The following is a 17,160-nucleotide window of genomic DNA, read 5'->3' as shown; positions in this document are numbered from 1 at the left end:
AGCTTCGGTGCAGCTGAAGTTAACGTTTTTTCTTGTTTTAGTATGAATTATTAACCACAACATCGCTACAACCTCGAATAAATCAAGCAGCACGTACTACTAAAGCATACAGCTGACATACGAACCGTCCGAGCCCGATCAAAGTCTCGTATGAAAACTAAAGCTAAAGTGTTTTCTTGTTTTATATAAATACATCTCCTCATTTCCACAAAAAGCCGTATTATTCAATTTTTTTGGCAAATACTTAAACATAAATGGAGAATATTTACCTTCATTAGTAGTTCAAGCAGATAATTCGACTCTAGTATTTACTTGTGCGCACTGGTAGCACTTTTAAGCTGCCAACCTATTTTTATTGTATACGAATTATGCCTGCTGACTAAGGAAAATGTATTTATAAACACTACTGCAGTTATTGACATGAATATGCCGAAAATACTCGTGCCACACTCAAATTACCCGCTGCTGCACCACTCTCCGAACGAGCACCGAACCGTTTCCACCGCCTTTGCCAACTCGCCCGGCTTTAAATGCACCATTACACTCTCACTTTTAATACCTTGGCAGGATTAACCGATTATGTGTAAAGGCTGAAAATGACTCCGAGCACTCGTGTGCGGTGTTGTTGCATTTCGAAAATGCAGTGCCTAAAACTAGGCCAAACAATTCAAAGCATAGTTCCGATACACACACAGCCAAACGTACGCACGTGTGTGTGTGTGTGTGTGTGTCGCTGCATTTTCCACCCCAGTGCTGCACAACTGTTGCTAAATATAGTGCAAATTTATTATCAGTAACTGCACAGTGGGACAAACTTGCGTGTGCCTTGTTAAGCCTAAAAATATTTATCGATTTTCGAAAATTCAAGGCGGCAACTTTGTTCGACAAGATATCGTTCGAAAAAGGGGTTGTTTTAGATTTGAGAAAGGGTCTAACTTTCGGCATTTATTTTATTCGTAAAGAAGGTATCGTATTTCTTCTCCTTAAACTTTATTAAATGTGCGGCTGCAAGGATTTTTATATTGGGATTTTATTATAAAATGGCGGTTACTGTACCCACCTCCGAAATCATCTTCTCCAAGAAAGCTTCGATAGGCGGCGGTGCTTCTTGAAATCGTTCTACCTAAAACAATATCAACAAGTAAGGAAGGGCTAAGTTCGGGTGTCACCGAACATTTTATACTCTCGCATGATAAAGTGATAATCAAAATTTCGTTATCCGTCATTTACATATTTTTCAAATACCGTATTTGTGTAAAGTTTTATTCCGCTATCATCATTGGTTCCTAATGTATACATATATTATACAGAGAAGGCATCAGATGGAATTCAAAATAGCGTTATATTGGAAGAAGGCGTTGTTGTGAACCGATTTCACCCATATTTTGTACATGTCATCAGGGTGTTAAGAAAATATTATATACCGAATTTCATTGAAATCGGTTGAGTAGTTCCTGAGATATGGTTTTTGGTCCATAAGTTGGCGAGGCCACGCCCATTTTCAATTTTTAAAAAAAGCCTGGGTGCCGCTTCCTTCTGCCATTTCTTCCGTAAAATTTAGTGTTTCTGACGTTTTTTGTTAGTCGGTTAACGCACTTTTAGTGATTTTCAACATAACCTTTGTATGGGATGTGGGCGTGGTTGTTATCCGATTTCTTCCATTTTTGAACTGTATATGGAAATGCCTGAAGGAAACGACTCCATAGAGTTTGGTTGACATAGCTATAGTAGTTTCCGAGATATGTACAAAAATCTTAGTAGGGGCGGGGCCACGCCCACTTTTCCAAAAAAAAATTACGTCCAAGTATGCCCCTCCCTAATGCGATCCTTTGTGGCAAATTTCACTTTAATATCTTCATTTATGGCTTAGTTATGACACTTTATAGGTTTTCGGTTCTCGCCATTTTGTGGGCGTGGCAGTGGGCCGATTTTGCCCATATTCGAACCTAATCTTCTTATGAAGTCAGGAAATACTTGTAAGAAGTTTCATGATGATATCTCAATTTTTACTCAAGTTACAGCTTGCACGGACGGACGGACGGACAGACAGACATCCGGATTTCAACTCTACTCGTCACCCTGATCACTTTGGTATATATAACCCTATATCTGACTCTTTTAGTTTTAGGACTTACAAACAACCGTTATGTGAACAAAACTATTATACTCTCCTTAGCAACTTTGTTGCGAGAGTATAAAAACGGAACCTTCAACTATATTTAGTATGTAAGAGTTATCTTAGCATTATATTTTTGGTAGACAGTCGACTATTTTTAATAAAGGGTAAATTTTTTTTGACATGAGTCGTAAATTATAAGCTACAACAATAACAAAAAGTATCAGGGAGTTTACTAGATAATATCACAGCCTAATCCGAGACTGATCTAATGGCGGCATGCTCCGAGTATCAGATCCCAGCTGACATCTGGTACTTTAACACTTATTTCAGAACGCATAATTCGTCGCAGCTTACTCGAGTAAAGTCCAGTCGAGATCTTCAATTTTCGACTACTTTTTACAGCAACTGAACCCGTATGTCAACAGTAACGCCCACATTCTCTCTTCCTAATAGTCTCGGGCTTATCTGCGTACGATTTTTAAGGTCACACAACATGGCCAAAATGCGAGATAATGTACTTATCGAAAGTTTTATTCAATAAATTGATTAATTCGTTGGAGGTATCGTATTTAACACCATCTCGTTACAACTATAGGTGGTCCACATCAACATCCTCCACGAGAAAGTCATTAATCAGGGTTCCATAGCCATCCCCATTGACTCGTAACATTTTCAGCGTCTTCATTTTTTGAAGAAGTATGGTCCTTTTGCAAAACCTTCCATAAAGTGGTGGGTCACTGCTCCGATTGCTACGCGCGATGGCGGATGGACTGACTCGGGTCTTTTTCGATACTCTGCTCCACGTCAGCAATGGCGTTTTCGGCGAACACTGAACGGCATCTCTGAGAATGCGCATTTTCCACCAAAGTAACCTTGGTGCGAAACCGGTCCGTGGTTGCTCGAATTACCATTTCCGCTGGGCGATTATGTCGACCGAATATTGGACGCAGCGCGCGGCATAACTTTCAAACATTGTTCCGAAGTGGGTCTGCTCATTATGAAATGGCAAACCAAACTGAGTATAAATCAATGAACAGCTATCAAAAATACAAACTACGAAAAAAGTATTGCCTCGTGGAAAACCACATTCTAAAACAAACTCGTTATATTTTTTGCTAATTCTTGACTATAAAAGCAGCCGACGAAGTGGTAGAATTTTATTTCATAGCAACCTCTGGAGTTCCAAAATCAGCGTCATGAGAAGAACTAAATACGTTCGCTATTTTTTATACCTTCTATGAATTAGCTTACGAAAACTTCCACTAGTTTGCTAAGACAGCAATGTCAGCCTCAAATCTAACGCAGAATAACTCTTGGTAACAGGTAGGCGATTGAGAAGGAAAGTCTTATGCTGCAGAGGCTTGGACGATGACAACATTTGACAACTCGGCGTTACGAGTCACCTGGAGAAAGGTTCTGCGGAGGATTTATGGTCCTTTGCGCGTTGGCCATTCGATGGATATGAGATATATGACGCATTGACATAGTTCAGCGAATTAAAAGCCAGGGACTAGGCTGGCTAGGTCATGTCGTCCGAATGGACGAAAATACAGGAAAGAGGAAGACCTCCACTCCTTTGGAAAGACCAGGTGGAGAAGGACCTGGCTTCGCTTGGAATCTCCAAATGACGCCACATTGCAAAAATAAGAAACGACTGGCGCGCAGATGTTAACTCGGCTATAACCGCGTAAGCGGTGTCTACGCCAGGAAAGAAGAAGTTTACTAAGAGCTGTCATTTGACCATCATTTACAAGCACTCGCACCACTGTGCGTCGCTGTGAAGTGTGCTTGCTCGAAATAGAAATAGCAAGGCATGAGGCTGCCGTCATTTAAGTATCGATTTTTGCGCCCACCTTGACGATAATGCGGCGCAGCGCAGCGCCACACGACTCGCAACAATTGCTGCAACTGCATGCAGCGCGGGGCATTCGGGCAGTATTCGTGCGCCTCGACTCTTGGCTTACGACTCTGGTAGTGGCGGCAACATGTGGCGCCTCTCGGCCGTGTTTAAGTGTGACTTTGGCGTGCTCGGTGTCAGACGGACAGCTGCCAGCGGACGGACACAGCAGCGTGTGGAAAGTGAAAACAACGGAAAGCCCGTGCAACACAAAGCAGCAAACGAATGCGGGCAAATAGAGGCGCATGTGTAAGGCTTAAATAGAATAGAACAGAATAAAATAAAAATGGAATGAATGTTAAGTGTAAAGCGGATAGTGTAACAATTGGAACAACAAAGTGTCAGGCGGCTTGTGACAATGACAAGTGGGGGCAACGACGCTGCACACGTAACAAAGCAGCGCCAAACTGCTAAAGGAAGCTTGCTTGCTGCCGCCGCGGCGGATCGTTGCCGTATCTGTTGGGGAATCAGCGCAGAAGCGCCGAGAATGGCGATTGCAGTGGCCAAGTTGCAGGCAAAGCTGCGGCAGTGGGCAACAAAATAGGCAATCGCATTGATTAATCGCACACGCCGACAGTATTTAAATATTTAACTCGTGTTTTGCGCGCGGCAACAACTTCATTAAAGCAAAATAAAATAAAAAATAAATTATTTCAATAAAAAAGTGCAAAAAACAAAGCAAAATATCACACAGTCATTCAAATTCAATTAAACCCGTTGCTTAATTCAGTTAGCAAAATCGATTGGCAACGGCCGCACAACGGGCAATTCAATGAGCCGCGACACAAGCACGCGGCGCGACCAGTCAGGCAACGGCATTTTGCGTGGCCAAAGCTTAAACGTGCAACGCATTAGTTGTTATTATTAGTGTAATTGAACGTGCTAATCACATTTTTGTGGCTCCGAAATTGAAACGTAACCGTGTGATTTTATAACAGCAGCCGCGACACGCTTGAACAACTTGCCACTTAGCATTGCAGCCAACAGTGGCCGCGTCCAGCGTCTACACGGCGTTTAAGCCATAACTACAGACGTTAAAAATAATCATAAAAATACGCAAAAAGTAAACACTAACGCCGAAAATAAATTGAAAAATTGAAAAGTAATTCAGCCAGGCTTATTAAAATGAGTCGCACGCACATCTCGTCCGGCATAATGAGCCGCATGCGAGTTTTCGAAAGTGAGTGCAACCGATTTGCGTGCTTTTCGTAACCACCGCTGTTGTTGCTGTTGTCGCTTAATTATATTTGACATGTGTTCGGCCACATTTTTGCTTATCATTGTTTTGTTGGTTACAAAACGAATTTCACTATTTGTTTTTGTATTTCACTCATTTTGTAACTCAATCAACGCCTCCGGCTTCAAAGCCACTGAAATTAGCCAAAAATTGTGGTCGACTGCGGCGCGGTCACAACCAAATGAGCGGAGTTTTTAAATAGCTTTCGAATTTCCCCAAAAAGTGTTAATTACTTAAAAGCCATGCGATTTGCAGCGTCATTTAATTAATCGATTTGCTTAAGGCAGGAAAAAAAATTACATAAAACAACAGTACTTATTTCATAACACAGTGTTATTGTTCATGAGTGAGGCAGTGTATGTTTGAGATGTGTGGTTAAACCGTTTAGTGTTTGTTGCATGTGGAAACTTTGATAACGGTTAATTTTTAAAATATTCATACAACTACTGTTATTTTATATTTGATGCAGCTTAGGTTAGGTTTGCGCGCAGTTTGCAACAACTTGAAGAAAAAGCAAACACATACATATGTACATATATATATAAATGAACAGCATGATGAACTGATACATTATACCAAAAAGTACCCGGAAATTGTAAATAAAGCGCAAAATAATTAACTATTCATCAATATTTATTTTGTCGCCTTCAAAGTAATCCCCACCAAATGTAATACAATAATGCCAACGATTTTTCCAGTCCTCGAAACCCTTCTCATAAGCACTTTTTGGGATGGCTTTCAGGTCCTTCAGCGAATTTTGTTTTATCTCCTCGATCGACTGGAAACCGGTTCCACGGAACGACAATTTCAGTTTGGGGAACAAGAAAAAATCGCACTGGTACATACGGTGCTTGATCGATGATATTCATTGCGTTTTGGCTTTAAATCTTCCACAAATTTGAATATCGAAAAAAACAAACAGCATCACCTCGATTTTTGAGCGGCCTTAGTGTGTTTTTTGGTTTCGGCTCGTTTTTTCCCTCCAGTCCGATGATTGTTGTCTTGTTTGCATGTTAAACTCATAACTCCATGTTGGCAATTATAATGCTACCCATGAATGTGGGATCGGCATTCGCACGATTAAGCATGTCCAGAACGAGGCAGGTCTTTAAGAATTCGGAGTGCATCATATAATCGATGAAAACTGTCAACATAATCCTGACCTGCGTTGACGTGATTTTTTCGGCTTCGGCTCAAATTTACGGCCGAATGATCGTCTGCTTCGGGCTCGGAAGCATTGACCCAAGACTCATCGCCAGAAATACTAGATTTTATGATATCCTGGAAGTCGGAAAGCATTGTTTTACGACGTTAATGTGACGCTTTTTCGAAAAAATTTAGTGATTTTAGACTTAGCCGTGCTTTCACTTATTTGGGGTTTTAATGATGTTTAAAAATGGTTTTCACTATTCCTTTCGATAATCCAACGATGCCGGGAAGATCTCTAAAGTTAATCTTCGATTCCCAATCATCAGTTGATTTATTTAGTGACATGTTGATCGTCAGTTGATGTTGATGACCTTTGAGTAATTTGTATCAATCAAAAATACTTGCTGGCGATAATTATCATCAAAGACTGAACGTTTCGGCACCATAAATTTGATTCCGCACACAAAATTTAATGGAACTTCTTTCTTCAATAATTTCACTCATCGAAAAAATGCACTTTATATACTTCAGAGAGACAAGTGTCTACTAACTACTTATAATTATTTTGATGTGACATTGGCACAGATATGTCGATGAATGGGTTATCGCGTCACGCGAAATTCAAGTTAAAAACTCCTTCTATTTTTTGCTTACAGTATTATTTTGTTAACATTTCAAGTGTTCTCCTTCACAGGGAGACGATTTCAATAATTTTGTTCATGACTTATGATTTTTGGTTAGATGACTGAAATAATCCCGAAGACACCAGTTGATCTCTGTTTTGTAGCCTATATCTACATATTTGAGATTTTTGTGTAAAATTGCAGAAAGAAAATGGTTATCATATTGTAATATTTATGCTATATAGTAGCGGAAGAAAACGGTCAAGAAGTAAACAAAAAAAATATTGGGGTGTGCATGTTGGTGAGAGATCAGGCGATTAAATAAAGTAAGGAATAATTAAGAAAAGCGTCGGTACACAGTATATACTACATAGGAAGATTTGAAAGGAATAACCAAACAACTTTTGACAAATTCGCTAACAAGGTACATAAAAAATATATTATTGTTTTTCTTGTTATTATCAGTTCAGTGGTTATTAAAACATCTTTATGAAGAGAAAATTCGAATCAGAGTAATTTTACCGTGAACAGCGAAAACTGACTTTCAATTGCTAAAATTGCTAACCAAATAAGCTAACTAATATCAAGTAGCATGATCAGCTTTTCGCTTCAAAAAACTTAAAGTGCCATACTCATGCCCATATCATGCCCTGTTGTATCACCGGAGGGCAATTAACCCCTTTTTAGGTGCCACACAAGCCGTGTCGTTGCAGAATTATCAAACATGAAATCAACAGTTCGACACAACTAAGTGGATTTACAACTATACATATGTATATGTATGAGTAGGTTTCTTCGTAGCATAAGTGGTAATCGCCGAACTCGCAAGTCATTAATAAAAGTTCTTTGGTGTTGTTTATTGTTAATGTAAACATTCAAGGCTGCTGATTGCTCAATAGGTCACGGCGCTGAATGACTACGAACACTGAATAAAAGAAGCCCAAAGTGGAACTCCAAAAACAGGTTGCAGAGAAACGTCAATTAAGCGCGTAAACACTGAAGACGCTAAGCGTTTTGTTTGCGAAATTTCTCCAAAAATAAAAATAAAATCAGAAAAAACGTGAACTTCGGCTGCAGCGCATATATAATACCTTTCACAAAGAACATAGTTGCTATACAAGAAATAACTTTTGTTCGGTTATTGTTGTTGTAGCGGCAGAAATCTGCTGAGTTGACAGTTCGTGACCGGATAAAAATCGCGCTTCGTTCCGGTTATGTGGACCAGACTGTCGTGTGCACGGAGATTTCATTTTGTTCGGTCGGTTTGTATGGCCGCTATATGTTATAGTGGTCCGATCTGAAAAATTTTGTTTGATTTTTGTAACGTTGTCTTATTATTCTCTAATATGCCAGAATTCGTGAAGATGCCTTGTCAAATAAAAATGTTTTCCATACAGGGACTTGAGTTTTATCGGTCAGTTTGTATGGCAGCTATAAGCTATAGTGGTCCAATCTGTAAAATTTGTTCGGAGATGTTAGATTATGGCTTTCGATAACAATCTCTGTCAAATTTTGTGAAGATATCTTGTCTAATGAAAATGTTTCCCTACAAGGACTAGATTCCGACCGATAAGTTAATAGACGGAGAGAAAGCCCTGTCTAGATTGACGAAACTTGTCAAGCCGATCTTTTATATACATATAAAAATTTATAGGGTCTCCAATGTTTCCTTCTAGGTGTTCAGGGTATAATAATTAATTAAAAAAAAAAAAAATGTCGAAAACAAACTCATAAAGCCCAAAAGCTAAGAACACTTGGGGCCAGCGAATTTGTAAACAAGCTGTAAGCGCTGTTCATATTTTCGCCCATACACGACCGCAGGCGCTGAGCATTATTGCACACACATCACAAGCTAGTTAACATTTCAGCCAGCGACGACGACTTGTAGCTCGTTAACCCGAACATTTCAGTGTCAGTTGGCGCGATGTTTTCGAAATGGTAAAATAAAGCAGCGAAATAACAAATGAACAATAGAACGTGATGCCTCTAATGCGAGAAAGGCTTATGCGTATGTGAAATTCCAACTAATTTAGTAAACTTTAGACGCCTTTGTCGCTGACTTTGTGGGCCACTTCAGTGTTTTATGCGCTTAGAGCTCCACAGCGGCACTCTTTTTTGTTCTGCATTAATTTGATGCGTGAAAATATGGGTTAATATGACGGCTGATAGCTGTAATATGTATGGCAATAGAATAGCGGTAACAATTGTTTGAGGTTGATGCCGTTGTATTGGCTGCTGTTGTCGCTTTTGTAGTGTCTTCCGCTGTCGTCAGGTGGCACATGGCGGCACAGTGTGATGCGTCTGAAAAAGAGAGTGCTACGCGGACCATGACAACACACACTTACATACATATGCACGTACTTATCAATGTTTGTATGTAGTAGCGATGTATATCATCGCTGAGAAGCATGTCATCTTATAGGTGCCTTCTGCCGTTTGCTGCATTCTAATAGCGTCGCGGCAATTATGGAAACCGCCAGCGCGCTGAGCATCAGCAAAACTATTAAGTTATTTTCCTAAGTATTCACCCAGCGGCAAATATGCGGCCCAGTGTTCTTGGTTCGTACTTTCTTTGGACTCGTCGTTGCATTTGTGTGCTGTTACAATGGTCTCTGTCGTGTCTGCTATTAACCTTAATCTATCCGCGATACGCTCGTAAGAATATTTGACTTTTGTGTTTGTGACAAATGTGGCAAGGTATTTGTTGCACTATGGCATGCGGTATACAGCCACAAGTACTTTGTTGCTCCGGTAGTCTACTTTTTGTTTCAATTATGTTTTAACGCTGGTTTGGTTTTCTTTTTTTCTCCGCTACAACAGGTTATAATTTGCGGTTAGTTTTTCAATGCCCTTGTAAGCTTTCTTTCCAACACATAATTGGTTGTTGATTTTGTTGTTATTTAAGCTAATATAGAACGATGGTATGTTGAGAACGCAATTTCGAAATAAAGATTATAAAGAAGAAACTGCTTGAAACGGCAAGATCGAAAATTGCTAAAAAGCTTATTATTTCCCTACTGATGGAGATTTTCTGGATTTCTTTAAGAATTTTTATTTTGCCAGGAGTTCCTCTCTTCGATGACTTCACAAAGGACTACAGCTAGCAGTCCACGTGCGATCTTTGATCAGCCATCTAACCTAACCTAACCTAATCTAACCTATGGTTGCTTGTTTGAAAAGCACTGCGTACATTACATTAGATCCATTGTGCTGACGGTTGGTCACAAAATTAAGACTTATCCAGCAACTCAGCGGATTCGGTAAGATACCACATTTTTTCCACCCCTGATGCCCAGTGTCGCTTAATATATCTATATCTATAGAGTATATACTATATATAGAGTATATCCCATCTCAGTCGCCTGAAGGCTGGACATTCGTAAAAATAATGATCCAGCATCCCATCATACCCCACATTAATTGCATTAATTCGGATTAATTCAGGAGTTAGTGAAGATAACACCCATTTAATCCTCAAAATTTTTGATTTTAATTTTAATTTATTGTGACTGAAAAAAATTAAAATCAGCTGTTTAAAAGGGTTTCAAACCCGCATAGCTGCCGTCTGTTACCTACAAATTTGGATCTGATTAAGTGCGCAGTTAATCCGGATTAACGCTGTCGTCTGTCAAGACTATAAGTTTCCTTTTGCCGAGAGTTAGAACCTCTTTTATCGGTCCACCATTAACACTAGCTCAAAGTAACTTTGTGTTTGGTAATGTTCCAATACATGAGGTGTTATGGCTAGGGACCATTGTTTCAAACAACATTAGGAGGAGCTGAATGGTCTGGAATAGCTTGGAAGAATTGTGCTCCCAGCTGACTGTGTACATAAATGATATTAAACGAGTTATATACTGAGAGTCTAGTTATTGACCGCGTGGCAGTCTACTAGAAGGTTTATGGACTTGCTGGTTAAAGCAGCAGCCCACGTGGCATCTTCTGTTATTCCTACAATTTCGGTCTGAAAGACTGCATTTTAATCATTTAGCTTGCAGCTACTGGGTATGGATGATTAGGATTACTTAGAAGAAGACCCCACATGTATCTGCTTCACCCAGCTAATGATATCTTAAGTTTGAAGTAGTTACTTTTTAAATGGCCAATTAATATGTTTGTTAATGATTTCAAAGAAAGCTATGCACGGAGCAGTTGATGAGATCACATATGCTCTAGATGCTCTACTTGTTATGGAATTTTTACATGACCTATTTTGATACAACTATTTGCTAAAAATTTGGTCTGAAAGGTTTCCGAATCACTGAAGAATGGTTATAGTGCTGTTTTGAGCCTGATTTTTTTTACTGAGTATGGTCGAAAGGTCCAACGCCAGAACTCAAGAAGACATCTGAAAATCTACTCGCTTCCAATCGGATGAAATTGGATGAAGGGTGTCCTTACATAGCTCCGACGATTTCGCTGGCCACATTTACAAATCTAATTTGGAAAAATATTGAAGCTATTGCTAATAAGGTCATGCATTCCTTGATTAGTTTTGAGCGCACAGTCAGCAAGTCTAGTCTCTCTGCTATTGGATGCACACCTCCCTAAAGAAAGCTGCACCACGGAACAGTGCATCTACTGCTAAAATGACGGCAGCCACCTCCGTTTGAAAGAGGCTACAGAGATCTGGTAGTCTGAAACTATAGTTCATAGAGAGCTCCTGACATAAAATTTCGTTAATTCTATAAACTGAGCCCAATCAATTGGGAGATGTACGGTATGGGTTCTTTAACAGGATTTGTCTGCATACCACTCGGCATTAAATTCGATCCGACTAAGTGTTATTAATAAAAAATATTTGTATTTTCCTTTCTGTGTATACTTAACTAAAATCTATACAAGACTACTGGCACTTCAGCAAACGGTTGGACGTCCGCTCTTTTAAGAAATCGCTATTGTTGCCGGCAATTGTACGGGAAGTGCTTTCAATTGACATTCAGCCAAGTTCCATGGTGTCGAGAGCGACACCAAATACAAAAACACAAAATGAAAATATAAAGAAGCGCAGAAATATTGAAGAAATGTAAAAATTAAAATACAAAAAAATAAGAGAAGAGAAGTCAATTACTTTTGTTACATTTCGCTCGCTCGTTTCGCTTTTGTCATAAATCATTGACTCCAATATTGATTAGCACTGTTTCTTGTGATCTTACTCGGCGGTCACTGCCACTATTGTAGACCTTTTAGCGCGGTAATATGCCCACTTGTTTGGCAAAAAGTGGCCGCGATGCTCAGTTTTTGTTGCTTTTATTACATTTCACTGACCACTGCGCATTCCAGAGCAGCTGAGCAAAATTGTACGAAGCTGTAAATAAACGCCGCTTTGTGTCGCTCTTTGAACAACAACAAATTTCAAGTAGAATTCTTACTTACAACTTAATTTTTAACAATCTCTTTGCTTTTCTGTACTTTCTTGCAGGCACAGATTCTTCAGCTTCCATTACCGACAGTCCGAAGAAACGCTCAACAACAGCAACATCTGCGGCAACATCTTCACAAGATTCACCAATAATATTGACAACAGCATCGTCATCGTTAACTTCGTCGACTTCGGAGAAGATCGAGCTACGGGAACCTGAATCCATACCGACCGCTGGGCCAGAGTGGTTTGAGAATAAACGACAGGCGATTAGCAGCGCACTCGCAGCGAACGAACGCACCACAACAACAATAACAATGATGATGTCGTCGCCACCGCCGGGAGTACAAAAAGATGCGGACGGACTCATACTGCCCAGAAAACTGATAAATCCCTGTTTGGAATCGAATGAACGGCAGCAGCTGCATCGAGAGCTGAAATTCAACACTAAAATGTGAGTCTAAATTATATAACTTCCATTCATTTCTATGGTATGTATTTACATTTTGTTAGAGACACTTTAAAATATGTACATAAATGAGCAGCATGGCGAGCTGGGTCGATTTAGTCATTCCCTGTCTGTCTGTATATGCGCAAATCAGTCCCTAAGTTTATTTGACGAGATGTCTGTTCGGAATTTGGCATAGCTTATTACATTGGCATTTAACGCCATCCTACACATATTAGCCGTGGACATCGCCGGAAGGTGTATGGCTGCGAAAGTTTCCATCAGATTCAGAGAGTCTGGATTCCTAAAAAACACGGGTCTGAACACTCGGAAATCCTCAATCATTGTGACTTCATACCGGATCACTGGGATCATGGAGTCGCTAAACCGAACTCTGGCGGCTCCTTTTCTACCCATAAATTGGTAAGGGAGTAGTGGTTGGGAAGAAGCCGTCGGAAGAGAGGAGAAGTAAGCTTATTCCCGGATGGGTCAAAGCTTGGGGAAAATGTTGAGGAAGGGATCTACTGTCAGGAGCCCTCTATCAACTCCAGTTTCTGACGTCCTGACTTTGTAGTATCTTCCAGACCGAGGTTGCAGCCATTAAAGTATCAGTATACTTACTGCTCCAGAGTACAGCCTCCTTCGGAGAAGTGACCATCCACTCAGATAGCAGAGCGATGATACTAGCCTTGAACTCATTAACAGTGTGTTCAAGGCCGATCAAAGAGTGCCTAAACTAAGAATCAAGTGTTTTTGTGTGATAAGACTGGTATGGATGCCAGGCCTCAGCGGAATCGCAGAAAACTGTAAAGCTGTTGAGCTAGCAAGAAAAAGAACCCTAGAACCTAGCTATCGGTAGAATCAGAGCAGGGCTACCGTCTCCTCTTGTGTTCTACTACTGAATAGCTGGGCAGCGCGGAAGCTTTGTCTGTCCTGGTCCCCATTGGTTTTGGCCCAAGATCGATCGCAAGAGATCTAGTGATTTCTTTTCCTTCAGTAAGGCTAGCCTCTCCCTAGTTTTGGGGCATTTAACGCACCATTGCCTAATTGATCAAGATCCAGCCCTTTTATGGAAGACTTCTGTATTTGACGAGATATTTGACGAGATATCGGCATGGAATATTGTCAAGGCAATAGTAAAGACTAAAAAAAAACTACCAATAAATAGATAAATAGAAACACTAGGTGTTCTCATTCGAATACAGTATAGTCGAGAAAGGATTGGGAAGGGAAAAGGAAAGTAGTGACGACGATCTTTACAAAACTGTTTTTTTTTTACTTTACATTTCGATATGATTCGAAAATTGTAATGTTGTGAAAAATATTTTGCTGCTCGTATCAATTAATAGTGTCTTATTAGTCCTTTCCAAAGGTCATTTGTACCATACCACTAACAAAAACCAGAAGATTATGCCACGTTTCTTAAACGATACCTATTGAACTCTTTCTATTAAAGTCAAGCCTAACTTGCTTATTACCAAAATAATAAAATATTTTCATCTGACTCTAAAAAAACTTTTGTTCTACTTTCTCTCTCTCTCTCTATTCTTTATAGGGGCAAAAGTGTACTAAATCAGAAATCCGAACTGCAGCGCGCCTACGAGAAGCAACGCGAACGGCAACAACGCCAACAGCAACAGGAGGATCTCTCACCCACCGCCGGCCTTAAAGCTGAACTGAATCGTGTGATAATGGAGCGTGCGCAAAAGCACGAACGCCAGGAGGGCGACGAAGACGAGGAGGACAAGCAATATGTGAATCCGGAATACTTGAATGCGCGAGCGAAACTGCGCCAGCAACGGGCGAGCGAGCTAAAATAGATGGGGGCGATGGGAGGGAGGGAGTGAAAACCAAAAACAAAAAAAAAACATACAAACAACAATACAGCACCCGCGCATTCAACAACAACAACCACAAAATAAGAACTTCAACGCCCCCTTCTATGCTTAACCTAATAAGTTTGATTGCATTACAAATAAGTTTTCCCATTTTATGTTTATGGAAGTCTACTTTTTGGCGTGCAAAATTGCAGTGTAGTATTTGTGTCGAAGTTTGACTTTAGTCGAAATGTTGTGGGCAACTTTTGTTATTTTGCGTACATTTTGAGTTATCGCACATCACTTTTTGAAACAACAACACTTTTTAGCTAAAAATATTCGTTAATTCGCTTTAATAGAATCTTTAGTGGTATTTGTTCGATATGACCGACCTGCATACACAGACATGTTTATGTTTGATTGTATGTGTGTGTCACATATCAATATTTGTAAATTAGCTTAATTTTGTTTTTATTCTTGTCGCGCTTAAATGTAACATTTCTAATCCATAAATTTTAATTGTTAAAGTGATGGGGCAGCGGACCCTCAAGAAACATTTTTAGAACTAAAACACTTTTCTTTTCAAATTAGAGACAAATTTCGGGCTTTTAGGCACACATAAACCGTTAATCACTTATAGTGACGGTTTCACTTTTTTTTGTTTTAGTTGTTTTTTTTCAGTAATTGACGCTAAATTACAGCTTCTTTGCCTGTGTATGTGCATGCTTCTTTGAATCTCTTCTCCAGCTCTTACGTTGCCACTTCACAGACCCTCAAAATGTGCTATCAATCATCAGTGTATCTAATTATATGACGTATGGTGAAATTCAAATGAAGAAATGATATTATTTTTATACATGAAAACCCATTTAACATAACTGTATTTGTAATATTAATTAATAGCATATAATTGTACTGTATTATATTGTATTTGTAGTGGAACTCTAACGTATGAACCCTTTAACAAAACGCCACTCTGTAAGAAACAACAAAACTCATGACCCTGTGTTAAACCTTTAACTAAATATAAAAAACAAAAACAAAAACATAAACATAAAAATAAAAGAAAAATTAAATAAGTTAAATAACGAGAAACTGTTAAAAGAGACTACCTTAACGATTGTAATAATTACTCATATTGACTTAACTTACGAGTGTATAAAGCAAAAAGTGAAATTATAACGGTGTAAAACGATAAAAAATAACTGTAAATGTTAAATGCAATGGAAAGGTCTGACAAGCGAAACAGGGAGGTAAAATATACTAAATAAATACATTAAAACAAAAACGTTGAAAATAGAGTGTAAAGGGATATATAAAATCGTTCTTTAAAAACAAAAACAAAAACAAATAAAATCAATAATTGTATGAAACGTAGATAATACTTATAAAATTAGTTTTAAATAAATTCTATTGTAGTAAAAAGTTAAAATGTAATTGTTTTTTTTCAATCACTGAAAGTAAAAAGCGGAGAGGTAAGTTACAGCTATCGATTACACAGGTCAACAATAAAATTTTTTGCGCATAGGTTTCAGTTCCCATATAAGTTTGCTTTTCTGCTCTTTATTCAATGCTCTATATAAATCGTTGCAGTGACCGGATTTAGTTCAAATATGTGCCGTTTCGTTCGATAATCTGTTTCCATCTAGACGGCAACTTTATAATACCCCCCTCGTAGAAGTCCACCTCCTTATTTGCGAAGAACTCGGACAGCCACTTTTCACAAGCTTCTTTTGAGTTCAACTTTACTCCAACAAGGGCGTTTGCCATGGACAGGAACAGGTGGTAATCACTTGGCGCTATGTCAGGGCTATATGGTGGATGCGATAAAACCTCCCATCCGAGCTCCCGTAGCTTCTGACGAGTCATCAACGAAGTGTGTGGTCTGGCGTTGTCCTGGTGGAACACTACACCCTTCCTGTTGGCCAATTGTGAACGCTTCTGGTCGATCGTCTGCTTCAACCGGTTCAGTTGTTCGCAGTAGATGGTAGAATTAAGCATCTGGCCAGCTCATAGTGGATGATTTTTTTCCATTCAACCAAACACACAGCAAAACCTTCCTGGCCGCCAATCCCGGCTTGCCCACTCTGTGGGAGGATTCACCGGCCTTCAACCAAGACCGTTTCCATTTTTCGTCACCAGTCACCATTTGCTTCAAAAATGGGTTGAGTTCGTTCCGTTTCAGCAACATATCCGCCCGCGATATGTAATTCGGTCCAGAAGGTTTTTTTGCGTCAAATCATGCGGCACCCAAACATCAAGCTTTTTTGTGTATCCAGCTTTCTGCAGATGGTTTAAAATGGTTTGTTGACTAGCTCCCATTTTCTGGGCGATGTCACGAGATGCCACATGCTGGTCTAACTTGATGTTTTCCATTCTATAACTGTTGAACGCAATATCCAAACCAATTATGCATAGCGTCTTTTGTAGGTTATGTCAAGACCTTTCAAAGATATGTACATATATAGTATTGTCAGATACGAGCTCTGTGGCCGCGAAATTCAAAAG

The 17,160-nt window shown here is 39.5% G+C and overlaps 1 protein-coding gene across 3 annotated transcripts in view; it reads left to right on the top strand.

Annotated features, from left to right (window-relative positions):
- The window catches only part of LOC126753304 (protein FAM107B), a 68,445-nt gene extending 52,505 nt beyond the window's left edge, over positions 1 to 15,940 (top strand). Inside the window, exons 1-3 of one of the 3 annotated variants that reach the window (XM_050464649.1) lie at positions 4,130 to 4,265; positions 12,448 to 12,841; positions 14,391 to 15,940. In XM_050464649.1, coding sequence (XP_050320606.1) covers positions 4,262 to 4,265; positions 12,448 to 12,841; positions 14,391 to 14,655 — 663 coding nt within the window. In that variant the 5' untranslated portion in view covers positions 4,130 to 4,261 and the 3' untranslated portion in view covers positions 14,656 to 15,940. Of the gene's footprint in view, positions 1 to 4,129; positions 4,266 to 5,085; positions 5,197 to 12,447; positions 12,842 to 14,390 lie in introns of those variants that run through there. The other 2 variants (XM_050464648.1, XR_007666112.1) reach the window with 2 other exon arrangements.
- Positions 15,941 to 17,160: the final 1,220 nt, after the last annotated feature.

Source organism: Bactrocera neohumeralis, chromosome 3 (assembly GCF_024586455.1).
Source record: "Bactrocera neohumeralis isolate Rockhampton chromosome 3, APGP_CSIRO_Bneo_wtdbg2-racon-allhic-juicebox.fasta_v2, whole genome shotgun sequence".
Lineage (NCBI taxonomy): Eukaryota > Metazoa > Arthropoda > Insecta > Diptera > Tephritidae > Bactrocera > Bactrocera neohumeralis.
This window is presented reverse-complemented; position numbering and strand designations above follow the sequence as displayed.